Source organism: Antrostomus carolinensis, unplaced genomic scaffold (genome assembly GCF_000700745.2).
Source record: "Antrostomus carolinensis isolate BGI_N321 unplaced genomic scaffold, ASM70074v2 scaffold22216, whole genome shotgun sequence".
NCBI lineage: Eukaryota > Metazoa > Chordata > Aves > Caprimulgiformes > Caprimulgidae > Antrostomus > Antrostomus carolinensis.
In genome coordinates, this window is record NW_010322779.1 from 1 (window position 1) to 27,484 (window position 27,484).

The 27,484-nt window shown below is 47.8% G+C and overlaps 1 protein-coding gene across 1 annotated transcript; it reads left to right on the forward strand.

The window, feature by feature from the left end:
- Positions 1-4,231: 4,231 nt before the first annotated feature.
- On the forward strand, positions 4,232-26,495 carry LOC114818672 (syntaxin-binding protein 4; the record flags this gene model as incomplete). Its single annotated transcript, XM_029085554.1, has 17 exons — positions 4,232-4,317; positions 5,110-5,230; positions 8,146-8,287; positions 8,484-8,590; positions 9,024-9,177; positions 10,770-10,842; positions 15,072-15,169; positions 18,365-18,461; positions 19,564-19,691; positions 20,252-20,344; positions 20,883-20,948; positions 21,045-21,233; positions 21,532-21,648; positions 23,165-23,214; positions 24,075-24,205; positions 25,551-25,608; positions 26,390-26,495. Coding segments are annotated over 17 exons (1,816 nt in total), but the record flags the coding sequence as incomplete, so codon positions are not given.
- Positions 26,496-27,484: the final 989 nt, after the last annotated feature.

The window sequence follows — 27,484 nt, forward strand, 5'->3', positions numbered from 1 at the left end:
CTCAGTCTCCTCTTCTCCAGGCTGAGCAATCTTGGTGCTAAACTGGAAGGCAGTGCTGGGGTTGACTCCTGCAAGCGTGGGGTCTCCCAGGATCATCAAGGAAAAACACGTGTCCTTTTACAGAGCAGCTGAGGTGCACGTGTGCCTGTCACCGCTCCCTGGGCACTTACAGAAAAGCAAAGCCCAGCAGTGGCACCACGTGCTGCCCAGGACAGACAGTGGAAAAGCTGCAGCTGCTGCGAGCTGGGCACGAGAAAATCTGCTTTTGTGATGCTGTTGCACTGCTTTGGGCTCACGGTTCCCACTGACCTGCAGGCTTTTTATTTTGAGACAAGCTTTAATTTATCTGGTGTCACAGGCTCCCCTTTCTCCACCAGCTGTGGTGTGGAGCTGAGGTTTCCAGATGCTGTGCTCTCACGTAAGCTTTGATGTGGGATTCACCCTTTGCTCTCCCAAGAACAAAAGGGCAGGACAAAAAGGTATTATGAGATAAAACAACAATATTCTGCAGGAAGATTGACCCCTCGCTGCTTAATCTGTAGCAAAGTCGGTTTACAGCTGGCTGCTGCTGACAAACCCTGTCATCCCACTCCATGCTGTGGGGCTGGCTGAAGGCTCTGACCTCTGTTAGAAGGATCCTCCAGATCTCAAATGTCTCTATCTTAATGAAAAGGAGCTGGAGAAGGGATTGATAAAATGAACTTTCCTCCCAATACAACCCCAGGATTTATTTATTTATTTATTTATTTATTTTTAATAAAGCTGGGCATTTTAGTCCTGGAGGCACCTGACAATTCAGAATGTTTTAGTAAGGATCAAATTTTAAATATTAAAGACATCTTCTGAAGTCTCTTGGTGTCTGAAAGCACAAAGCAAGACCTGCTGGCATTCTTTCAGTGTACTTGTTCATTAATCACCAACGTTGGGGCATCGTCTGCTCGCTTGCAAATTCCTTCAAATACAGCACTGAGCTCAAAATTAATTCTTGGGAGATTGACACCAGAAAGTGTATTCCTTGCTGCTGGGATAAGTGTGTGCTTCAAGTTAATCATGCGTTTGTGTCCTTGGTGGAACCAGGGTTTGCAGTATTGACCAACAAAGCAGGAGCTGGGACAGTCGCCTGTGACGTTGCATTTAGTCACATCGTCCCTACAGCAATTGGCTGGGCTGGACCTGGGCTTGCAAAGCAACCCTGGGCTTGGAGCTCGTTGTTCAGGCTCCTGAGCAAATAATGATAAATACTCCTTTGAGGATGAACTTAACGACATGAAATAAGCAACAACAAAGAATGCCCAAGTCATGCATGCCCTTGCTTATAACAGAGCTTGACAGCATGGACTGGGGATTGGGTTTGCATTGTTTAGCTGGGTTTAAAGAGCATAAGAGCTGCTGGACTAGTTGCATTTGCATTGACTAAGAGGTTTTTTTAGCCATTGTTTTAAGTTCATAACCTGTTCTGTGCTCTGATGGATGATTATCTGAAGAAAATGTAACAATAGATGACCACAGAAACACCCAGCCCAAAAACAAAAACCCAGCTGCTGATGGCTTGGTCACCACTGGAAATAACATGTTAGATTCCAGCGTGTTAGACCTGCCATTGCAATAGGCCATGGAGGGATAAGGTCACCAGTGCAGGAGCTGCTGGTGGAACAGGAACGTGAATCACCTATAGAAATACAGAGGTTTTACTGCAAAGTTGGAAAAATTCTGCTAAGGTGAGATCCACCCAAGGCTTAACCCAGGGAACCACAGAACAGCAAACTGCTGTCCTACTGCTACAGGATCTAAATTATCCTTCAACTCTCTCGGTGCTTTTACCTATATTTCAGTGTCTAATGCTATTTTAAAACAGTTTTGTGGAAGGTGAGGTTTCTGAACAAAGTCATTGTCTTTTTTTTTTTAAGCTCATGGGTTGATAAGGACAATAGTGTTGATGCAAAGTATTGGGATTCACCAAGGTATTCCACTAAGTATTGTGTGACACTTGGATTTAAAATTAGCATTAAATGGAATGAATAAGGTATATATTTGATGGCAATATTAGATAAGGCCGCTATTGGTCTTTGAAGTTTGTTAATGAGCTGGATGTTAATGTGAAGATGTAAATTACTGAGAACATTTCCAGCAGGAACTTAAGGAGCTGATGATTCATTCATCATTTAATATTGTTGGCTCTAATCTAGCCAATAATATATAACATCTGTCCCGGTAAAGTACACAGATGACACAACGTCTGCTTGTGTGTAAGAGGAGTCTCCTCACCGAGAAGACTTTGCTGTGGCTGGTTTCCTACAGATTTATGTCTTGAGCTTGTTTGACTGTCAAGTGTGAGAGCTAGCCACTCATAACCAGGCTTCTCCTGTGGCTATAGCATCAAGAAGGCACCTTTCCATGGGGATTCCTTCGTGCCTTCAAAGTGGACATCTCATGTTGTTACTGCGACCACAGAAACACCACTTTCAGGCTCTCTCCTCATTGTCTGGCTCCTTGTTTAATGACACCTGTAAGAAACTGGTCATTCTTGAGGCTCTTCTCTCTGCTAAAAGGTTGGATTGACCCAGAAGGGTTGGGTCAGTGAGAAGACTGCAGAGGGACAGCACGTTCCTGGGAACTGTGTTGCCCAACGAGCTAATGTGTCGGTGATGGGCACAGGAGGCTGATGCTTGAGTGTGGCAGCCCCTTTCTGTGCCTCCTCATTCAAAAGGATGTGAGAGGCTCGTGGCAGCCCAAAGAAAGGTTTCAGAGATGATGCAGGAGATGGTAAACGTGGTTAATGGTGGTTCTTAATGGGGTTTAAAAACTCGGCGTGTTACACTTGGGAAAAGGGAAGTCACCAAGCGATTCATCTGTTGTGTACAGGTAGTTACAGCTCATCAAGGACTCAACACACTTGGGTCGTTATATGGTGGTCAGACTCAGCCTGGAATCAAAGCATTAATGAAGGCATTTGGTCACCAAGCCAGCTTTCCAGGGGATGTTGTGGATGAGATTGCTTTGTAGAGAGGAAGCAGGGGGGGTTACCTCAAGACAGAGGGATCATGCTAAATGTTTGTGGGCTGCCATTCCTCCCTTTTCTTAAATTCACTGACAAGCCCTTCTGGTCTTGATACCTGTAAATTTAGCATGTGACTGCTGGTTCAGCATCTTCAGCCAGGAGCTGCTGGGAAGAGGACAGAAGCCTGTGCTGCCCCAACACAGTTTACAAGGGCAGGTCTTTGTTAAGGTCTTATGCTCCAAGAATTTATCCTGTGATGTTTATAGAGGATACCACAGAATCACAGGATGTCAGGGATTGGAAGGGACCTCGAAAGATCATCCAGTCCAATCCCCCTGCCAGAGCAGGAACCTAAATGAGATCACACAGGACGGCGTCCAGGCGGGTCTTGAATGTCTCCAGAGAAGGAGACTCCACACCCTCCCTGGGCAGCCTGTCCCAGGGCTCTGTCACCCTCACTGTAAAGAAGTTTCTTCTCAAGTTGAAGCAGAACCTCCTGTGTTCCAGCTCACACCCATTGCCCCTTGTCCTACCATTGGGATTCAGAGAGGGGGCAGCTTCTTTTGCATGTGCTCCAGAAGCCATCTCCCATCTTACCCCAGCAAGAACTAGCAGGAACTGCTTCCTCTCTAGGAAAGGAGGAGAAAAACAGAATAATCTGCATTTAACTATTCTGGGAGGAGTCACAAATAGGTCAAGCATTTTTGGTTTATGTTTACATAGTTACAGCTCCTTCTGACAGTCTGTTGAATTTGTGTCGTGTGTTAGCAAAACTTCTGAGCCTTATAGCTGAGGGTGAAATTGTTCCAGCTGATTCCCAGGAGGGTCCATGCAGGGGGGTGCAAGGCAGGACTCCTCTGTTCATCCTCCCTCTCTCAGGAAGGACAGTCCCCAGCACCAGCGCTTATCCATTCATCCCTTCCCAGCCCCTCTTGCCCATGTTCACCCTGAACACTTTCCAGGGCAGGGAAGGAGCTTAACAAAGCTCCAGCCCATCACAGGAAAGCTGCATTGCCATGAGGTTGATCATCAACCTGAAGTCTTGTACAACCTCTTGAAACCACAGGGGTTATACCCTTAGTCATGAGAAAGTTCCATCTGCTCCCCATTGCTGGAGAGCATCAGCCCTATAGACTCAGACATAAGGCAATGCCATCAGAGGCACCTTGGCCATACATTCAGGTGGGGAATAGTTTTAAGCAGGAGCTGACTATACCATGGTTTTGTTTCCAGGAGAGAGTTTGCTGAGCTGCTGGAGAAGTTTGGCTCCCAGAGCAATACGGGCTCAGCGCGGAGCTCGCCGATCCTTCATGGAGGCAGTGAGTAGCTCAGCATGACTTTGGGGAGAAACCAACAGCCCCTCTCTTTGCTGAGAGCGTTTTCTTTGTCCCGATGTTCTTTTGAAGGAGTTGTGATTGGATTTGTGTAGGTGTTTGCGTGGAGGTTTGAAGGAAGAGATGTCCTGCTGTCCTTATTGCAAGCACTTGGTGTGTCCCCAGGTGCAGAGCAGCAGGTGTGGTCAGTCCTGCCTGCACAGAGCAAGCACGAAGTGAGACAGCAAGCCACCCTCCTTGGGGTGAGCAAGGGACAATTGAGTTGGGGTCATAACCACTTCCTAGATGCCCAGACTCTGACTGACATACTGGGTGGGTAACCCCAGCAGTACCCATCTCCATCTGCAGCTTTCTACTATGGATTTGGAAGCATTTCAGCGATCGTTCATTCAACGATCATTATTTTTCATTTGCAAGTGGGGAAATGTTTAGTGAGATGCCATGAGGTTAACCTGAACCAGGTGCCAGTGCATCATATCATGTGTATGTGGGGAAAGAACCTGTCCCTCTGGCTTGGCATCCCACCAGAAGGCTGCCAACCCTTCCCCTATGGCAGAGGTGTGTAGGGCTGGTGGAGGGGTCACAGTCCTACTCTGGAACTGTGCTGAGCAGGCTGAGTGTTTCCTCTCCACGAGTGATGTACCGATGTCTTTAACTACCACGTGGTTTCCCCCCAAAAGCTGGGTGAACGGTGTCAGCTCTCGGTGGTGGAGCAGGGGAGGAGGGTGATGCTGGAGTATTTGTGTTCCCTGGACTGACTCTGACTTTGCTGTTCAGGTCGATACCTGGAAAGCACATCCTCGGGCTCCTCCTCACGCTCTCAGAGTCCGCTCCTGCTGAGCCCTGCCAATTCCCACGGGCCCTTCATCGGAAACCCGGCGCATCCCTCTCACGCACAGTACGTATGCGTCGTGCGAGGCCCAGCCCTTGGTCAGTCATGAAGATCTCACCAGAGGCCTAATGTGTTCTTAGGGGGTAGATCCAGTAAATACTTCCAGTGTTTGAAGAACCGCTTTGTTCACCTTTGTGTCTTTTATGCCATTGTATCACCATAATGGCTAGGAGACCACAGCATCTTCTAGAAGTCCTTGTCGTGGAGTCATCTTGACTGTTCCTGGGAAGCCTGTGGCCAAGAGCTGAAAAGCTTCCCCGTTGAGACAGTCAATGTGTTTGCAACACTGTTAATAATGCAACTGCTCCTCTTCCTCCCCGCTGAAACCCAGGGAGAAGCCATGGCTTACAGCCAGCTGAGAGGACCCTTCATAAACCATGTCATGAGTGGAGTGTTTCTGCGAGGCCAGTGGTGCTTTCAGAAGGTGTTTCAGGAGCACGTTTTCCATTGTTCTGCTTCTGACACACTGAGATCGTGCAACAATAGGATAAGCACTGCCTTCTCCATGCAAACACTCCCAACGTCCTTTGCTTTGGTGTCAACAGCAGTTGTCTCCAGACACCGCATCCTTTTGTCTCCAGAGCATCTCCTGGAGCCTGTGTTTTCATGTGGTCATCTGTCCCTTTCATATTTCACAGGGTGAGAGGTTTGGACAGGCAGAGCTTGTTTTTCTGCGGAGTCTCGTCTTCAGGGTGCTCGGGGTTGCCCATCTCAAGAGGGACAGCTCGAAGGGTGTTAACAGTCGTGGAATCGGAACCAGTCATCCCCAGGGCTTGCAGCTTCCCTTCCTTTGCCAGCATAAACAAGCCAAGTCGCTGGTAAAGAGAATCAGCCCTCACTGCAGAACCAGTAAATCCTCTCGCTAAATACCAGCGCTTTATTAGGGATTTGCAGAGGACAAATATTTTGCACCAGAGGTTTAAGCTGCTTGCATGGAGTGAGAGACCCTTACAGAGGAGAGGCCAGCTCATCTCCTTGGCAGCTGGTTTGGACAAACTAGACATCCTTGTTCTGCTGTTAACCCGCTCCAGGCTGCGATATAGGCTAGAGGGGACCTGGTTTGGTGACCTCGTCTCTCAGTGCTGCCACGCTGTGCCATGCTCTACTTGTCTCCATGCCAATGCCAGGCTTCAGTGGTCTTCTCCTGGGAGCAGCATGAGCCGTTTGAAGTCATGGAGTGTTGGTTGCAGCTGAGCATTGGTGGTCAGCTGCAGAGATGTGATTTGGGCCACGGGTCTTTTCATGCATGTGGCTGCCATTCCTTCTGCTCACTGCAGGTTGTCCCCAGGCTGTGGCCTCTCATCATAGTGTCATCTGAGGTCCTGCCACCCCATTGAGCAACAGGTCTCAGATATGATTCAGTCTCATCACCGATAGCATCTGATATTTTTATTTGAATTGAGGGGTTTAATGTCACAGTTGTGACATCCTTTACCCAAAATATTTCTTAGAGAGCAACGTTTTTCCACCAGACTGAGGTGTGCTGTGTGAATGCAGTCCCTTCCCCCTGCAGAGCCAGCTGGCTGGCCCGGGGACAGGCTGATGGTTTGGCTCTGTCACTGGGGTGTCTGACCACTGGGGATGGCATCGCTGGGGAGCACGGGGCAGTTACGTGCTGGTGTCACTGTGAGGCACGGGATGCACGGCTGTCACTACCTCTTAACTTATCAGATCACAGAATCACAGAGCTGCCTTGATTGGAAAAGCCCTTGAAGCTCATCGAGCCTAATTGATAACCTCACACTGACCAGTCCCCGACTAACCCATGTCCCTCAGCACTGTGTCTTCACGACTCTTCAATCCCTCCAGGGATGGGGACTCCACCACTGCCCTGGGCAACCCCTTCCAATGCCTCAGAACCCTTTCAGCAAAGAAATTCTTCCTCACATCCCATCTCAACTGCCCTGGCCACAACTGGAGCCCATTTCCTCTTGTCCTGTCCCTTGGTCCTTGGTTGAACAGACCCACCCCCACCTCTCTCCGCCCTCCTTTCAGGGAGTTGTGGAGAGATAACACAAGGAGGACCAGAAACTGCAGCACTGAGTGGCTGCTGTGGAAACAACCTGAGAAGGAGAAAAGCTGCTTCCAGCACATTAGGAGGAAAAGTCTTGCTGACCCCTAGAACCCACCGAATCCTTCCCCACAACCTCCCTGTCACAATGCTGCCCACCAACCCATGGGTGAGCAGTGAAATCTCTGCTCGCACAGACTCTGACTGCAATTCCTACCTGGCCCTCCCTGCACGGAGCTGGTGCCAATGGCCCAGTCTTTTGTGTCCTGTTGGGTCCTGTCTAGCAGGCAGCTCTTTGAGGGCAGGGTCCAACCTTGTCACTGCTCCAGTCACAAGTCATCTGTACCACTGCTGCAGAAGTAAATCAGTGTGGTGGGTCTTGCTATCAAGGTCCTTAAGGACTCATTCCTTAGGGCATCTTGCAAGGCTTTGAGTCCAAACCTTGGTTAAGACATGGTCAGCTGTGCATCCTGAGCTTCACTTTGATGGTTGCTAAGGGCTGCTTAATAGTTGACCAACCTGTAAATTGCTGTCTGATGGTTTAACTGGATTTGAACAATAACCACCTCGATCTTCTGCATGCTTTTGGCTATGGAAACCAGGAGTGCCAAATACATTCTGGTTAAACCTTTAGTTTCTTCTGCATTTTCTAAATGCAAATGAACATTCCCTGGCAATTGAGATTATGCAAGCCCGTCATCTTCATAATGCTGAACAACGTCTGCTGAGAAATGGGAGTCCTCCCCTCCTCTTTCCAAGGTTGGGTGGAAGAAAAGGTGCAGAGACAGAAAAGGTTGGGAGAAGTTAGAAGGATCTTGCATGGAAAGCAAGCCAGGCAGAATTTGTTCAGCAACGTGGGGAAAATAAACCAGATCACCCTGAGTCACCTGCTAACATCTCTCCCTCGCAGCTACTCCATTGAATCAGGAATCCAGAGCATTTCTATAGCAAAATCCTCCGGCTTAGGGCTGACAATCGGTGGTGGATCTAACAGACCTGATGGCCCCATGATTTATGTTCAAGAGCTTGTGCCAGACGGTGACTGTTACAAGGTAAGCCAGTGTCGAGACCCTCAGTGACTTTACAATGGGGGACCTCTCCTAGAAGCTGTAGCTGTTCTGAAGCAGCTTTTCTAAGAATAGATGAATAATGCATTGCACGGATTAATGAGGATTTGTGTTGCAGGAGAAGGCTTTGGGCAAAGGGACATCCCTTCCCCATGTTCTAACTTTCTTCTTCTTTTTTTAGGATGGTCGACTCCGACCTGGCGACCAACTAATTGCTATCAATAAAGACTCTTTGGTGGGCAGCACACATGAAGAGGCCAGAAAAATAATTGCAAAAGCCAAATTCAGGTAGGCAGGTGACATATTTCCCATCATCATCATGGTGCTGTTGATTCTGAGGTGAAAACCCTTCATGTCGTACCAATGTTTGGCTTCAAGAAGCATGAGGGTTATTAGTTTTCGATGATGCTTTAAGATGGTCCTGCTAGGTGATGGTATAAGGAAATCTTGAATGCATGGATCATCCTGAAGTGTAATCCAGACCTTCCCAACGTTCTGGTCCTTGTGAATATCTCCTATCACTGCCCAGCAGAGTTCTGCAACAGAACTGAAATTCAAACAGGCAACCCAGCTGGTGGAGATCCAGCTACACTGGTGCAGGCTCCATGGGCTTAAGTGAGCTTATCCCAGAGAAAGAACCATGGGCACGGACATTCTGCAGATTTCAGTTGTGCTTTTGGTTTTTGTTAATGAATTGTTCTGTATTTGTTGTTTGTTTAAGACACGAGGGAAACACAGAAGTGGCCTTTGTTCCTGGAAGGGGACGGATCCATCCTGGACTGTCAGTTCATAACAACACCCCGTCACCGCCTCCAAAGGCTGTGGGAAACGGTCTGAGTTCCTGCAGACTCAAGGTCCATGTGAGGTCCCCAGAGGTAGGTTGAAGTTCATATCTAAGATCACAGACATCAGTCCTGGGTTCTTTTTTTGATCAGAAAACCTCTTCTTTAGGGACTCCATGGTAGTCCTTCTGGGTGATGGAAAGTCTGCAATGCTGTTGTATGTAGCCCTGTTTTACAGCCAGGTGTTTGAAAGCTGAAATATTGTTTCTTCTGTCTTGGGTTTGAGACAGTGAAGGATCTGTGGAGGTAATGAGAGGAGTTTCATCTCCAGGGCCTGCATTCAGACCTGTTTCAGGAGTCTCAGGTTTTAAAAAAAACCAAAACCCTTCTGCAGATAGCAACCCGCATCTCATTCAATACCAGTCATAGAGCTGGAAGGGATCTGAGGAGTCAGTTTGATCTAGTCTCCTACCCAAAGGCAGGAACAACTCTTTGTTCTCAAAGACTTCTGATGAGGATGAATCCACAGCATTCCTAAGCAGCCCGTTTCTGTTCTTCACTCATCTAATGATAAGCCAGGCTCATTCCTCCTGTCAAGCCTCGCTCCGTGGTGTGTTTGCAGAGACAAGTGCTCGAGCTGTGCGTGGGGAGACAAGGTCTAACCACACAACCCTCATGATAATTCAGATCTGTGGCTGGATTCTGTGTACTTGTCGCTCCTCTCCTGGACTGGTGTAATGCTGGGTGTATCTTCTGCCCTCTTCCACATAAACTTCCTTTAGAAAAGGATGGCTGTGGAGGTTCCTTTCACACAAGCATCATTCACAGAAGATCTTTCTTTCCAGACCCTGTGGAGACATAGACTTGCAAGAATGATACATACACGTTGCCTTTGGGTGTACCAGGCTGGAGACGTGCTCATGAATGTCAACCTTAGCCCGTATCCATATAGCTGAGCAGTACAGTTAGCTCCTTTGTCACCCAGCAGAAGGTGTGCTTGTGGTGTGTTGTGTACCTGAAATGACACTGCTGACGGGAATGAATTTCCTCACTTTGCTGCTAAAAGATGAAATTTTTAATGAGGTCCAGGCTTCCACATTAGGTAAAGCGTGCTCAGGTGCCCGTGCTACCTGTCTGCGTGTCCTCAGCACCAGTCCTGTGGCCCTCTCTGCATCTTCCCCAGCTGTGGAATCACTGTCTTAGTGGTGCTCAACTTATCTACCCTGTGACTCTGTTTTTCCCTCTTGTGCTTTCAGCTGGGACCTGGCACTTAAGAAAGAGTGGGCAATGGTCATGTTCATTGTGATAATTATGAGTTTTGGGTAAATAACACAACTGGCTGTGGTCAGACTCAGGACCTCACTGGTGGGTTGGATGGAGAGCTTTAGGGAGCACCTCTATGGAGAAAGCATGCAAGGACAAATTTATCCTCAGCTCTCCATGACAGTAATGACAAATTTGGTTTTCTGTGTGTGACCAGAGATTTTGAGATGGCTCAGGAATGTGCCTGTGCCAAGCACCTCTGGAGAAACCCCTGGAGTCTCTTTTGGCCCATGAAGAGGTGCCTTTGCTCTTTATGGGCCAGATGGGTTGCTCTCTCTTGAATTCCTCCCTCTTCTGCTCTTTATTTACACCTCCAGAATCTGCTTAGCGACTGTCTGTGCCGTTTTGTCTTCTTTTTCTAGAATAGACATGAAAATAATTTTCCTGTGCCTTCTATGTCACCGGACAATTGCCCACCAGAGCTTACTGTCTCAGGTAAGAGTCCTGCTGGATTGTTTTCTTCATGTGGGTGACAAACCAAACCTTGGTTCCTTGGAGCTGAGAATGAGGAAATTAATTTTGATCATTTTTTTTTATACTGCTGTGGTGGAATCTAATGGTGTGATAATGAAGACTCAGCCTACTAGGAGAAGAGGGGAGGTAGCAGCTTGGCTTAATCAGTGGGTAATAATTATGTCCATATTTGCCCATAGTAGCAAAATTATTTACTGAGAAATTCAGAAGATATTCATAGGAGACAACTTCTTCCATTCTCAGCCCGTGTTTCATTTGCAGCAGGGTCTTTGCCCACGTGCAAAGATCACGTCAGACTTGCATCCAGCAGGTCTCGTTGCAGGCAACGTTCCCTTCTGATGGGAACGGGTGGCCCTTGGAGACAGTATAGAAAGTAAGTTAATGCTGGTTGTAATGTTCATGGCAATGCTGGGCATTCTACAGGCATTAAGGATGCCCTCAGTTGGTCAAATTGGGAAATTGCTCATGATGTGATTGTCACGTTTCTCTCTACATCTGATGTGATTGTCACGTTTCTCTCTACATCTAAGCTTCACTTTCTCCTTACTTTTCCATGCTGTGTTTACTCTCCATGCTCCAAGTCCTGTACTGAGCTCTTAACTTTTGTGGGAGAGACCTACTGATAGGATGGCAGCAACAGGGGATGAACTCAAATCACCCTGTAGCTTCACAGGTCCCTTAAGAATCACAGGAAACCTCAATAACCCCCAGGATCCAGTGTCCAGGGAGATGAACTCCAGCAAGATACTCCAAATCATGAAATCCCAGACTGGTTTGGGTTGGAAGGGACCTTAAAGCTCATCCAGTTCCAACCCCCCTGCCATCAGCAGGGACACCTTCCACTAGACCAGGTTGCTCAAAGCCTCATCCAACCTGGCCGAGAACACTTCCAGGAAGGGGGCATCCACAGCTTCTCTGGACAACCTGGGCCAGTGTCCCAGAATTTCTTCCTCACATCTCAGCTCCATCTCCCCTCTGCCACTTTCAAGCCATCACCCCTTGTTCTGTCACTCCCTGCCCTTGGCCAAAGTCCCTCCCCAGCCTTCCTGGAGCCCCTTCAGGTACTGGAAGGCCAATATCCCTGTGATGTGAACGTTCCTTCTGCTCAGAGGAAAAACTGGGCTTTCTCTAGAGAGTCCCAAGTCTCACAGCTGCAAGTCAGATGGTCCTTCTCTCCCCACGTGCTGCCGAGGCACTGGCACCGCTTGTGAATCCCTGTGCAGTGTTGTAATTTCCATCTGGGAAGCTGAGTGAGCACTGCCAGGTAAATGGTGTTTAGTCTGCACCTGAATTAGTGGGACAGACAGGGAGCAGACAGTGCTGAGCTGGGCGTGCGTCAGCGCTCTGCTCCCAGGGGTGCCTGGCTCAGCAGCCTTCACCTTCCATGCTCTGCACCACAGAGACCCTGGGACAGGGACTGCCCTTGGTCTGTCCTCCCTGCCCTGAGAATCCCAAAGCCTTGATTTCAGGTAGGCTCTTAGGTGGCCACCACCACCAGCCAGAGCTCCCGGTGATGGGGAGCAAAGCCCTGGGTCATGTAGCCAATCCAGCAAACAGCAATGACCTCATCGCCTCCTGACTTAGCCAGGAGTTTTTATTACACTTGGGTTTGTTTTTCATGTGAAATGCTGAGGAGGTTTTGTGCCAGTGTTGTCATCCACGAAAACAGAAAACTGGCTTTGAAAGAACAGCGCCCAGGCTTGGAGCTTGGGCCAGTGACTGCCTCTCTGTGGGTGCCTGATGGATGCCCTGGATATCTCCATGTCCAGAGCTGACAGCAAGGCCATGTGGAGCTAATCCTGGTCAGCTATGCGTCGAAGGTTAACAGCTCTGCCCTTGAATTTGGAGAGTAAATTCATAGAATCCATGAACATATTGGGTTGGAAGGGACCTTCAAAGGTCATCTAGTCCAACCCCCCTGCGGTGAGCAAGGACATCTTCACTAGAGCAGGGGGCTCAGAGCCTCATCAAGCCTGACCTTGAATATGTCCAGGGATGGGGCCTCCACTACCTCTCTGGGCAACCTGTTCCAATGATCTAAATTGTTGGTGGCCAATCCAGCAAGCCCATTTATTACCTCTTGCTTCCCAGCTGCTGGCATTAGTAGAGCAGACGAATGCCTGGATTAGGAGGATTACACCTGTGCAGCACTTCCACTGCTTCTCGCTGCCTTCTCCTTGTGCCTGGTCTCTGCCCCAACAGTCAAGGAGGGTGCGGTGAGAAGTGCTCAAGAGGTTCAGGAGAAGCCTACAAGAAAGCTGAGGAAGGACTTTGGCCAAGGGCAGGGAGTGACAGAACAAGGGGTGATGGCTTGAAACTGGCAGAGGGGAGATGGAGCTGAGATGTGAGGAAGAAATTCTTTGGTGTGAGGGTGGTGAGACAGTGTCCCAGGTTGCCCAGAGAAGCTGTGGCTGCTCCTCCCTGGAAGTGTTCTCGGCCAGGTTGGATGAGGCTTTGAGCAACCTGGTCTAGTGGAAGGTGTCCCTGCTGCTGGCAGGGGGGTTGGGACTGGATGAGCTTTCAGGTCCCTTCCAACCCAAACCTTTCTATGTTGCTATGAAGAGGTGTTACTCAGCAAGACGGAGCTTCCCATCATGTTAATCAGATCCCAGGCAGGTGAAAGAAATTGCTTCCTGGGGAAATCTTGTGTCATTGGCAGGAGAAGGAATTTTTTCACTGACCTGGGCTGATGAGGGGTGAGCAGGGGCAGGCAGCAGCAGCCCTGCACCTTTCTGGAGTCTGGCAGGAACCCTCCGAGCAGGTAACACCTTCTGCAGCTCTTTTCCCAGGGAATGACACAGTTTCTTATAGACAAGGGTCAATTGTCCTGGGAAAGGTGGGGTTCCTCCAGGGATGGAGGAGCACGGGTGGCAGGGCTGGTGCTCTGTACCTGTGTAGCTGTGAAGGCAGTGCTGGTGGTGAGCATCCAGTTGGCTCTTCTGATCTCATGACAGCTTTTCACCAGCAAAGCAGCTGCCATTTCTGCCTCTTTCTCCCTCTGTGTCTGCCTCGCAACGCATGTGGCTCCTTCTGCCCAAAAAACCTGCCTGTCCAGCTGAAGGAAAAAGGTTCAAGGCTTTTTGCTGTCTTGGGGAGGGAAAAAGTCTTGCACCGGTGTTTTTCCACATCACTTTTAATCAGTCGATTCTCTTTTCCATGGCTGTTGTGAAAGCCAAGGCTGCATTTTATAAAACGTTGGGTTTCAATTTTGCTTAATCAATTAAAGAGGACAAGATCCAGGCAGATTGAATTTTTTCTTTTTTCACAGATCACCATAGCTACAGATCCCAAGACTCCACAAAAACTTGTGACTGGAAATTTCCAAAGTGCTCTTTTTTTCCAGTCTGTCCTGGTTTCGGCTGCGCTAGAGCTAATTTTCTCCTCAGTAGCTAGAGTAGCGCTGTGTTTTGGATTCAGTATGGGATTGGTATGAGAAGAATGTTGATAACATACTGATGTGTTTAGTTGTTGCTAAGAAATCAAAGACTCCTCAACTTTATACACTTTCATAGGGTGCAGGTGCAGAATAAGCTGGAGCACGGGGCGCATAGCAAGAGCAACAGACCCAAATTGGCCAATGGATTATTCCTTAGCATGTAACATCATGCTCAGTATATAGATGGGTGTTGGCTGGTTCTCTTCTGGGATTGGGGTTTTAGGATTTTCTCCCCTCTGGGATCACTAGCCAGGAACGGGCTGGGCATCAGTCAGTGGGTGGTGAGCAATTGCACTGTGCATCACTCATCTGTATATTCTATTATTCCAATAATAATAATAATAATAATTTTTATTTCATTTCAATTATTAAATTGTTTTTATCTCAACCTACAAGTCTCCTTACCTTTACCCCTCCAATTCTCTCCCCTGTTCCCTGGGCAGGGGAGGGTGAGCGAGCGGCTGCCTGGTGTTTGGCTGCCAGCCAGACACAGTCCTGGATCCTTGGATGAAACATCCTGTTTTAAGCCATGCAGAAGCCCAGGCTCAGTAAGGGTTTGCCCTGATATTCAATCTGCTCAACAATGGCCTAGTTGAACCTTCCAGGACTTGATTTAGTAAATCCCAGTCTTTGAATTTTGGCCTGCTGCACAAACATTGTATTTCATGCAACAAGAGTTCTGAGTTTTGCTTTGCAGGCACCTCTTTCCTCTACTCATGTGCTCTTCCATTAAGTTTTATTTTTGGTTTTTCAGCACCTGCTTCGGAATCTAATCATAAAGCAGCTTCAGGCACCAAACCAAAAGTAGCGCTGGATCCCCATATCAGGCTCAAGGATGAGAAACTGGAACTGGTAAGTGGAACGGGTCACACCGAATCCCAGACTGGTGGGGTTGGAAGGGACCTCAGGAGATCATCCAGTCCAGCCCCCCTGCCAGAGCAGGTTCCTTACACCAGGTTGCACAGGAAAGTGTCCAGGTGGGTTTGAACATCTCCAGAGATGGAGACTCCACACCCTCTCTGGGCAGCCTGTCCCAGGGCTCCGGCACCCTCACAGCAAAGAAGTTTCTCCTCATTTTCAGATGGAGCTTCCTCTGTCCCAGTTTGTGCCCATTGCCCCTTGTCCTGTCACTGGGCACCACCGAGAAGAGCCTGGCCCCATCCATTTGGCCCCCACATTTCAGATCTTTATAGACATTGATCAGATCCCCTCTCAGGCTGCTCTTCTCCAGGCTGAACAGTCCCAGCTCTCTCAGCCTCTCCTCATATGGGAGATACTCCAGGCCCCTCATCATCTTTGTGGCCCTTTGTGGGGTCCCTCTCCCTAAAGCGAGATGTCCTCTCAATTCTCTCCCAAGGTGTATGATGCAGAAATAGTCCACTGCTGTGACACCTCCTCATTTCCAGCTCCCACGTTATTGGCAAACACAATAAGTTTCTGTGAATGGTCTCCTTGTATGGTTTTTCTGTGAAAGAACCGATCGAGACATTTCAGCTTTGATTCCTGCACCAGTGTTGCACTCGGGCATGGGATGACTGGGCCAGGTACTAACATGTAGGTCACTCTGTCTGTTTTTTGGAGGGATTAAAAAATGCAAGCCTGAATAGAAATAGTCTGAGAACCAACCTGCCTGTTTGCACACAATAAAGCTGTAGCACTTGAGCAGTGTTCTGATCTACACCACACCACCCTTCACCAACCAGCCTGCTCCAGCCTAATTCCCCTTCTCTGAGATAGTGATCAGGCTGTGTTGGGAACAGCAATAGCCCAGGTGATGTGGAGTACAGAGCCAGCCGTGGTGCTCAGGACATGGTTTTCCTTGTTAGCATCACACTGCTCACGTGGTACAATTAAATAATCTGGTTTTTGAGATATAGTGGCCTTCTAGTACCTGAAGGTGCCTACAAGAAAGCTGGAAAGGGACTTTGGACAAAGGCAAGTAGTAGTAGATAGAACAAAGGGTGATGGCTTGAAACTGGCAGAGGGGAGATGGAGATGAGATGTGAGGAAGAAATTCTTTGGTGTGAGGGTGGTGAGACAGTGTCCCAGGTTGCCCAGAGAAGCTGTGGCTGCTCCTCCCTGGAAGTGTTGAAGGCCAGGCTGGATGAGGCTTTGAGCAACCTGGTCTAGTGGAAGGTGTCCCTGCTGCTGGCAGGGGGGTTGGAACTGGAGGAGCTTTAAGGTCCCTTCCAACCCAAACCAGTCTGGGATTCTATGATAAGAGTCGGCCACCAAACTGTATTTATTGCCAAGAGTCTGGAAAAGAAAAAGTATCTCAGCTCTTCAGTTGAGTTTGCTGGAGGTTGGGTCCAACCTCTAAAGGTAAAATGGGAGACAATGAAACATCCTGATTGTGTCCAAAGGGGCTTTTAAACACACCTTGGCTCATCTTTGCTATTTCTCAATGCTCCAGGGAGCTCCAGAAGTCTCCTCCTGGCAGTTACACAACTCTTGGATGTCACACATTTGACTCAGGTGCAGGCAGATGCCCTCCAAACTTTCTGGTGCTGCTGTTGCTGCTGGGGTGACCTCAGGCAGCCTGGTGCGGGCGAGGGAAGGCTGAAATACAAGAGATCTCACCGAGGATCCAGCCAGAACCGCTGCTCCTTTCATCATTTATGGAAGATACTCTCCATAGGGACCAGCAAAGGGCAGGGAGTGGAGCTGCCCAGTTGCTCACTGAGACCCCAGTGAAGGGCAGAGTGTCCCTGGAGAGCCATGCTCCCAGTTTGGCTTTGGAGTACATGTCCCCCTCATGGGTACAGCTGGCATTTGAGGGGGGGCTGTGGGAAGGCAGCCCCTTCTGCAGGGCTTGGGGGGCTCCAGGGGGGCCCTGGTGGGACGAACATCAGCCTCCACCTGATGGCAGACGCAGCGCTGGCCCTTCTGCTGCTCTCGCCTCTCAGGTGGGCAGCACACAAACAGGAACGTTTCTCCCAGGAATTCTCCTGAAGTGAGATTTAGGGTTGCATTTTTCACAGCGACCTCTGCTCGTCACGGGTATAAAAGCAGCTTCTCTTTGGTGGGAGGAGTGGGGACACTTGGCTTCCCCTTTTAAACACCAGTGTTGGGAGCAGGCAGCCGCAGCAGTGCTAAGCTCAGGAGATGCACACCAACCACACACATTTAAGATGGTTTTGGGGTGGCCCATGCCAGATGCCAACATCTGCAGACTGAGGATCAGGGCATCCCAAAGCCCAGGAGCCACCAGCACTGCCTGGAGCAGGAGCGGGGAGCAGAGGAGTGGGAGGTGGGACTCAAACGGGCCTCGCAGGCAGCATGTGAGAGCAGATGGGTCCCATGGGCTTGCTGGTGACAGAAATAGGAGCAAGGATTCATCTCCAGCCCCTTTGCAGGGGACCATGCAGGAGATGCTGCTCATGCATGAGCAGGAGACACGGGAGCAGCCTGGGACAGGGGAGTGTTTAACTTGGCTCTTTCCCAGACTCTGCTGAGCTTGACTTTGTCTTTGAAAAGCTTTTCCTTGCAGGCGCCAGCAGTGAAGTGGGGTTTGCACAGGTTTATCTGCTTCTGTGTGGTGCCCTGGGGGTTGAATTGATAAATATCAGCAGAAGACAGGGCATCCAGCATAATGAGAGGGCAAAAAGTGCAGTGGAGAAGCAAAATGTTTGAATGTCTCCTGTTGCCACGGGAAATACTCTGTGAATAGGTTTTATCTTCTCAGTTCCAAACACAATTCCTGAGCAGTAAGAGAAGGAGGAGAGGGGGAGCTCTTGGCAGCTGGGCCTTGCTACATCTCCACCAGCTTTTCCTAAAGCTCCTGGCAGTTTGTCATAGCTGCAAATCTGCTTGTAGTCTGTATAAAATGTTCTTGTGAACATGTCCCTCTCTTCAGGAACAGACATTTCGGTACACTTGTAGGAAAGGAGAGACTGGAAATCCAGCCCAAGCCTGTTCCTTTGGGAGATGCTGCCTGGAGAGTCATTTCCAGGAGAAAACCCAGCACCAAGTGTCTCCCCAGCATCTATTTCAAATAGTAGCTTTCCCAGTATTTTTCTTTTTAAAGGTCCATTGTTTCTACTCAAGGTTCTGCAGTATCTTGGTCTGGATGTGAGCGAGGAGAAGAAGAGGCAGTTACGGCAAAGCTTGACCACAGACTCGCAGGGGACGGTGGCCTATGGAGGTGAGCGGGCAGCTCTGCGGGTGACAGGCTTGTTCATTTCTGTGTGGCTTTGCTGGCAGCTAAGAAAGGAGAAAAGCTCCTGAAGAAAGGGGGCAGGTAAGATACCTGCCTGGGCATTGATGGAGCCTCAAAACAGTTTAAAATAAAGTTGCAAATGCGAAAGAAAGCACTTGGTAGAAGCAGATGTAAGATTAGAAGAAAGGAATGTTGGTGCAAGGACTCGCTTTCCTTCACACTCCAACTTTCCTAGGAAGACCTGGCCAGAGGATGTGCAGAAAATAAAAGCCTGCTCTGCTTTCTGTGACCTGCCAGAGCTTACCTGGCCCACAGGGTCTGCTCCCCAGAAGTTTTTGCACAAAAATTCAAAGCCATCAGCAATGTCCCCACCAGAGACAACAGTCTTGCAAAGCCCAACGCCTCTTGGATGGATGTTTTTGTGCAGAGCAAGCGATGGGATACAGAACTGTGCAATTGGCTTCATAGTTTGTGGCAACAGAAATAAGGATGATTAGGGGCAAATGTGCTGGCAGCAAAGATGCTCCTCTTACAGCCCAGGGGCTGAAGACTGGAGGAGCTGGGACCCTGGTGTCACCTCCCCTCCCGTCTGTCCCACACAGCCCCTCGCACTGGGCTTTCCTCCATGTCTGAAAGCAAAATGAATGTGGATTTTCAGACTCACCAGCACCTTTTCGAAGTGCTGAAGTCTTTGAGTAGTTTTTTGTTTAAATCAGCACCATGTGAAATGCCAGCAGGCAGGGGGGTGCCCTTTGTCAGAGAAATGCGGGTTTGGCTTAACATCTTAAAACTCAGAGGATCACAATGAACCACAATCGTGAAAACTCTGCTGTGAAAATATCTGGGGTTTTTAAAACTTTAATTTTTTTTCCACTGGATAAGAAACAGGAGTCTGGTAAAGATTGTCAACAAGTTATTTAAGCTTGATGGGATTGCTGAGGAACCCAGGAGCGTTGAGAAGACTGTTTGGCATCTCGAAACCCACTCTGCTTGGCAGTCAGTGGATGTCCTCAAAGTTGGTGGCATTTTCTCCTAACACACAGCGCTTTTCTCTTTTAGCCTGGTAAAAACTGATTGTTTCTCACAGATCTTCTCCAGGCACTCAGGGATCTGATGCAGGAGGAGCTGGACGAGGCTGGCCTGGATTCCAACTCCATGCTCTTCACACAGCACGAAGTGGCCACTTTGCTGGATACATCGGCTTTTCACTCTCCGGTCAGTCACTCCAGTGCTCTTCTACATTGAATCCATGAATCTTCTACGTGAAATCCATGAAATTCTGAGGAAGGAAAAGCTAAATTACCATTTTCTGGTTGTTCTGGTGTTATAAAGAGAAGGCAGAACTATGCATTAGTCATTTTGATTATAGGAAATTCTCTAAAAGACTTTAAACTTCTCATTTTTAATAAGGAAATAACTATATATATATATAGGGGTGATATGAAGGATGCAGCCTGGCAGTGATGCAGAAGGAAAATTAGCCATAATTAATCAATTCCAACTAATTTCACCTGGCTCACAAAATGAAAATTCACTATAGAGCAGCTCTTCCAGCTGTATCGGGGATCAGAGAGTGAAGCTGCGAGGTGAAAAACCAAACCTGCAGCTGAATTCTTTAATGTGCCTTTTGATCTGTCGCATAAAATGCTGGCTCCTTCTCAAAGTGATTTTGATTCGTTATTCTGGGTATGGAAAGCAATCTGCCTGTCACATAGCCCCATGTTTTTGGTAAAACAGAAGTGGTGCATGACGCTGTCTGTCCCTCTGCCTTGCAGACCTTCGACTCCCTCAACTGTAATGGCAACGAGGAGCTGGAGCAGCTGCAGCTGGAAATGACGGATCTGCGGCAAGAAGTCCGAAGGCTAAAGGTGGAACCTCTCCTCTGAGCAGATTTCTTTGCTGGTGCCTTCTGCTGTAGCTGGTTGTAGTTGTAGGCAAGGGTAATGGTGTAGCCTGTCCCTCTTAAGAAGTCACCAGTTTGCATTCTGTGCATTCCTCGTTACAAAGGGAACTCCCACCCTCGGCTCTCCTTAATTGCCTCTTCCTTGCTCTCAACCTCAAGTGAAACTTTATTTGTATCGAAAGTATGCAGTCTCTTTTTAGTAGTGAGTAAATAGATTGAAAAATGCAAAAACGCCTCTCACAAAGAATCCAAGTCCATGTAGAACAGAAGCATTGCCTGTCCTCCCAGCCTGACCTAGCTGGCGTGGCTGTTAACACCACGGTGGTGTCCAGGTGGATCTCTGCAGGCTTGCAGGTCACAGCCCAAAAATCACTGTAGTGGGGGAAAGTGCACCAACTGCTTCTGTAAAATATTCTGGTGGGTAGGGGCTACAAGACCAGGGCATCTTCTAGAGAATGTCCTATTGCTTGTTGCTTCTAAGCCAGTGAAAATATTTTCCCTAGACTCTCCTGAAAGAGGTGGAGAACAGCAAGAAGTCAATGGAAGATGAGCTTCAGAGACTGAACCAGGTGAGTGAAGACATTGCTGGGGACCTCGGGGTGGTTTTGGTGGTTGGCAGCTGAGGGGAATGTGGTGCATTGACCAGAACTTCTCGCTGCTTCCAGAAAGCCCTGGGCTTCCTCTCCGAGAACCGGACACTGCACAGCAAGCTGCAGATGGCAGAGGTGGTGCAGAGACAGGCTCACAGCGCGGAGCAGGACTATGAGGAAGTGATCCACTTGCTGGAAGCTGAAATTGCAGAACTGAAGATGCAGTTGGCAGGGAAGAAAGCAAAACACATCTCTGAAATAGAGGTAATGCAGCCCCTCAGCCTGGGAAAAAACCCACAACCCCCCTGACCCTTCTTCTGTGGGTTCCCTCTCTTCTGTTTATACAGGAGAACATGAACGTAGCACACACATCATGTGCTGTGGATGACCACAAGGCCAGCACGATTGCTGGGTCGACGTCAAAATCTGTATCATTTCTGCTGTCCATTCCAAAAGGATGGTGCTTTTCTGTTTGTAGCAAATGTCATAACTTGATGTTTCCAAAAGCCAAGGCTTGGAGCATCATCCTCACCTTTCTCTCCTTCTTCTGGCCCCATCTCAGGAGGACATCCTGGAACTGAAAAGACAGTTGTCCCTGGCTGACAGCCAGTTACGAAAATCAGAAGTCTCACGGAAGCGCCTGGAGATCTGCAACAGGAAACTGCTCCTGTTTGTGCAGGTGAAGTGCTGAACCATCCCCAGTGCTGGTGGCATCACTGTGGCCTTTTACCTTGATTTTTGCAAGTCCAAATAACTTCCTGGTCCATTATTTAATTCTATCGCATTCTAAAAAGGCACTGTCTGTTGGTTGGGAGAAACTAGGGAATGAACTCCTATTTACTCCTACACCTACGAGCTATGTAAACACCCTGGTGCAGGTTTTTCCTGGTGGCTCTGCTGTCTCTGGTTCACTGGTTCTCCCGTGATGCTCTGGTTGAGGCTGTTCCAGGAACTCTGTTGGACATGATTTTCAACATAATGTGTTTTAACCTTCCCTTCGTATAACTGGATGGCTGGTTCTCTACACAACAGATGTGAACTCAAAGACTGGTTTGGCTTTTCCAGTGCTTTTTTTTTTTTTTTCTTCCCCCCAAATTCCCTGCAAAACTGCACACATAGAATGAATGATAGAGTGATCTGGGTTGGAAGGGACCTTAAAGCTCATCCAGTCCCAACCCCCCTGCCAGCAGCAGGGACACCTTCCACTAGACCAGGTTGCTCAAAGCCTCATCCAACCTGGCCACAAACACTTCCAGGGAGGAGCAGCCACAGCTTCTCTGGACAACCTGGGACACTGTCTCACCACCTTCACACCAAAAAATTTCTTCCTCACATCTCATCTCCATCTCCCCTTTGCCACTTTCAAGCCATCACCCCTTGTCCTGTCACTCCCTGCCCTTGGCCAAAGTCCCTCCCCAGCTTTTTTGTAGGCTCACATAATTGCTTTAGTCTTTTAATTGACTGTTCCTCCACTTCACTCCCTCTATTGAGAACACAAGCTTGTGTAATTAGTAAAGTGGCCAGCAGAGGATCTCTCGGATTCAGTGTATCTGCTGCAGCCACCAGTAGCCTGTCCCAAGAGCTCTTGAAATCAATAGGAATGCAAAGTATTGTAGATGCTGTGTCCTCTCCTTCAGAGAAGGAAGAATTAAAATGCCTCTAGACCTGCAGCACTGCGTCCAGTTTGGGACTGGACTTTAGAAATGAGTTTGACTTGGCTCCTGAGTCAAACATCACAGGATTTTGACCATTGGAACAAAATATCTTCCTTTTTTATGCAGCCCTCAGTAGTGTTTGAGAATTCACTAACCGTGCGTGGTAATGAGAGCTTCCACATGCAGGTACAACTCAGAAACCAGGGATTGCTAGGAGAGATGATCAAGGCTCATTGAAACGCAGCCTGCAAAATTGTTCTTTGAGGATTTTTATGTTGTGTTTCATATATTTGAGTGTTGGTATGAAAATACATCATTTAGATGTGTCTGTGTATTTGCATGGGCTGTGGATGTTGCTTGACTTGCAAAAGGCCTTGAGGTATTTGCTTCAAGGGCAATGAATAAGCAGAAGCTGATTACTGTCATATTAAATCTGATCACCAGGAAAAACCCATGGGGTTTGTTCTCAGGAAATATTCATTCCTACAAGTTTGAAACCTTTTTTTTTTTCTTTTTTTCTTTTTTTTTCTTACATGGCAGAATGTCCACAATGTCCTGAGCACACCCAGCCATTTACCAGATGAGAAAAGGTAGGAAATGGCTTCTGGGAATCGTGAACAACATGAAATGTCCTTTTCTGACCTTTCTCAGGGGAAGGTGATTCACACGTAACCTACTCAGAGTTTCTAAACATACTGTCACTTTGGAAGTGAAACCATGAGAGAAAGATGATCTGGAGGCTGCTGGTGGATTGGTATCGGGGGGGTGTTGGCCTCCATTCAGGCTTTTTTGGGGGGATTAAGCAGGTGAAACATTTCTCTTGTTAAGTTGCTCTTGTTAGCAGAGCCCTTAAGCAGGTCATTTCAAAGAAGCTGAGTTTTGACTCACCTGCTTTTCCCAGCACATGTCACTCTTTGGCTTTAGGACCACGTCCTTCTCTATCAGCAGTTACAGAAAGTGGTGGAGTGTAAGCAAAGAGCTAGCGTGACTCTCAACGGCATGAATGGTTGCAGAGATAGAGTTCAGGCTTCTGGACTCCCCTTCAACCTGCACTCCTATCACTTGGAAAAAGTATCACAGCTTTATGTGTGTTTTTAATTGATTAACTCATTGTAAAGTCACTGTCCCATTGATAACGACCAGCTGCTTTCAAAAAGCCGGTTTCTAAGAATGATTGGAAACAATTTTTAAGTTCCCAAGATGGTGACTTCTAATATAATGAAGGGAAAATGTTTTTGAGAAATTCTAATAAATGCCTTGATATCTGTCTGTAAGGCAACGATGCAAGTATGTCTAAAAGAGAGTCCCCTGTGCTACCTAAGTGTCTGAGATACGATCTCCCCTGAATACACAGAATTTCCATTTAGAATATCCTTCAGGAAAAGCTGGCCAGGATTTTCAATGACCATTCTATGATAGAAGTATTGATGGCACTTTCCATATTTATAAGAGTCAACAGTGAAACAGAAGAGGATAAAACAGACGCAGTCTCAGATACATCTCTTCCATCTTCAGATCTTGTTGACCTTTTGCTATCAGAAGCTAAAGAACTGTTAGCGCCAATCCTCTCCAGCAAGGACGGTAAGCGCTAAATTACCTGGAGAAACCTGAGTCTCCAGGATGTCTGTTGATGTTATTTACAGTTTCCACCACCTTCCATCTTTTTTGCCATACCAGTTAAGCCTCCCATACGTGTACCTGATTCTCTCATGCTAACCAAGATGTAATTGCCCTCCATGTATCCATGTGACTCATCTTTGAATCTGAAATGCAGACTTGTGGTACAAGGAGTCAAAGGATGTGACTTGTGCCCACGGCCAGAGGAAAGGCATTTATCCAGGGGGGAAAAAAACCTAACAGACAGGAGGATGGTTTCACAGAATTGTAGAAATTCTGGTTGAAAGGAACTGCTGGAGATCGGGAGTCAAATCTTCTGCTCCAGGTAGGACCATCCCACTAGATCAGATCTGCAGTGGGTTTAGCCAGCTGTGCTTTTAGCCTCCAAGGATGGAGATCCAGAGCTTCTCTGAATAATGTGTTCCTGAGCTTTTCCTCTGTGAAAAAAGATTTTCCCAGCATCTAGTCTGAACATCTCCAGATGCAACATGTGGCCTCTGCCCCCAGTTATATTGTCTGCCACTGCCAAGAAGACCTTGGCTCCAACATCTTTGTAATTGCCCTCGAAGAAGGAGTGGGTGCTGCAAGGCTGCCTCTCAGCCTCCTCTTTGCCAGGCTAAACAAGCCCAGCTCCCTCAGCCCTCCCCAGCCTCTCCTGGCAGGTTATGAGCCCCAGGGCTCCTTGTGCTGGACCCTGTCCAGTTTCTCCAGAGCTTTGAACTAGGGATCCAAACCTTCATTACACCACCCAGATATGACTACAGCAATGCTGAGCAGAGAGGAATAGTAATCTCCCTGCTTCCTTGGTGTAGGAATCAGCCTGGACTCCCATCCACTCACATGTTGGTGAATGGGAGAAAATCAGAGAAAAGGCATCTAGCTCCATGGGAGTCTGAATTAACTTTCCCAGTCTGGGACTCTGAGCTTGGTCCATGAGCCATAAACATTTCTTGGCAGCATTTATTTGACCCTGCTTGTCTCCTTCCATGCAAAAGGAGAGTTTCTCTTCTCCTCCGTGTCACCATCAGGTGAGTGTACAGACCCAAACAGGTGCCCTAATCTTTACTAGTTGATGCTGTTCACCAACTAAACGTGACCATGGTCCAGCACTGTCTTTGTCTCAAAGCACAAGACATGAAGAAAAATAATGGTAGCCTTTAAGGAGCGCCTCTGATATATGAACTTGTCAGCATTTTCCGAGTTCCTGCATCATTTAAATGTGCATTATCATAATGTAGCAGCGCTGCTTGCGTGGGGCATGTTTTCAGACTCTCCTCTTACGCTTGGCTGTGTGCTGTCACCTTTGCAGCTTCGCCATGTGACAGGGACCAGTGCCTGCCTGCTGAAGGAATCCCAAACTACAAGGAGTAAGTGTCAAAACTGCCGTGGTCTGTGATTTTCACAGTCCACATACTAAAAATTCCTGTTGTTTGGGGGGTTTTTGTTTGTTATTATTATTATTATTATTTTAATAAAAATTTTTGCTTGACAACTTTTAACCAGATAATCTAGTAGAGGCCTCCAGATGGCCATGTCAGAGAAATACACCCCTTCCTAGACAGCATGAGACTTCCCACCCCACACAGTAAAGTGCAATGTGAATTTCTGGAGATCTCTTTTATTTTCTAAAATGTTCTTTTTCCTTCAGGGCAGATGGGAGTTTATGGTTCTATGGCTTGTCTAGCTGGCTAAGTAAGGGGAAAAGCATCACTGAATCTTTTATACTGTGGTATCAAGATGCTGTGAAGTCCCAGCCAAGAAGAGCAGGGCAATGTGGCTTTGTTTGGACCTTCAGAATCTTAAGAATTTCCCCCAAACCTCTTAAATGCCTTGTGTTTAACAGAGCCCTGTCTTAAATATATCTGCTGAAAGGGCACTTTGAGACCTCAGTGTCACTGTCTTAGCTGATCACCTTAACTCGACCTGAAGATCTGCCAGCAGCTTTTTAGTTATGTACAAAGTAGACGTTTGCAAACCATGATGTCAAAGTTATGAAAAGCATTTTGAGACAAACCAGATGGCCACTACAAACCACTAGCCACACCAGATCCTTGGCCTCTGCTTTTTATGTCCTAAATAATCAGTGTTGTCTTCATGTTATCCTCAGTGTCCTTCTTCCAAACTACATTAAACATTTCTCATTTTCAGCCATCTTCATCAAAAGACCACCTGGCCCCCTCCTGCAAGCCAGACCAAGACTGATCAACCGCAGCCACCAAGTCCAACCAGCGAACTGCCTAAGAAGCCGACATAAACCTCCCATGGCTTGCTCATGCTCCAGACTGTGACTGATGATTGGACTCGATGATCATAAAGGTCTTTTCCAATCTAGGCAATTCTGCGTCCGTAACACAGCTGCTGCTGTGCTGGGAGATGGGAAGGACACACCATGGGTGCTTCAGCTTCCAGGCAAACCAGACTGAGAAACAAGCTTTCTAATACGAGACTAATTCTTCCTAATTCCCCAAGACTTCTCCAGCAACTTCCCCTGCGCGTCTACCTCTGAGTTATCATACAAGGCTATTTGCTCACGGTTTTGCAGCTTTATAGAAAAAAAAAATCTTCTCAAGAGGCTACAAGGGCCTGGATTTCACTGGCAGCCTTTTAGAGCTTGTAATTCTGGGTAGTAAGAGGAGCATGAACACACCCAAGCAACTCAGGGGTCTCCAACAGCTTCCTTTTGGTATTTCATATGAAAAACCAAAGTATATTTAGTGATTGTAATCAAAGCAGCTTCATCTGTAGCCTCCTAGCCATCTGGGGATAGGTGCTTCTCTTCTTATTCTTTCTGTCTAGCTTATCCCAGCTGCAATGCTTGAAATGGAAAACACTGTCTCAGCTAGTTTTTGGAGAAAGAGTACAGAGATAGCCAGCTCTGTGCTACCGATGACCATGTACTGGTGAACACCAAGCGCTCCCTGGAATGCCAGAGAGGACATAGCAAACATATTTCAATAAAGGCCCACAGTGTCACTTGGACATTAGATCCACACGATGCAAGATTGCACATGGATAGCAATGAATGGGGTAGAAATCTGAGATGAACACAAGGTCTGGAAAATAAAATGGAACCACTGCTCACAAGGTGTTTGCTTTCTGAGTTATGATTGCAGGTGCTGTGTTCAGTGTCTCTGAGATGAAGATCCTGTCCCAGTCCATTTTTTCCTTCTTCCTTTCTTATTATTTTTTTTTTCCTTCTTCCTTTCTTATCTTCTGCCATCCAGAGGGACCTTGACAGGCTGG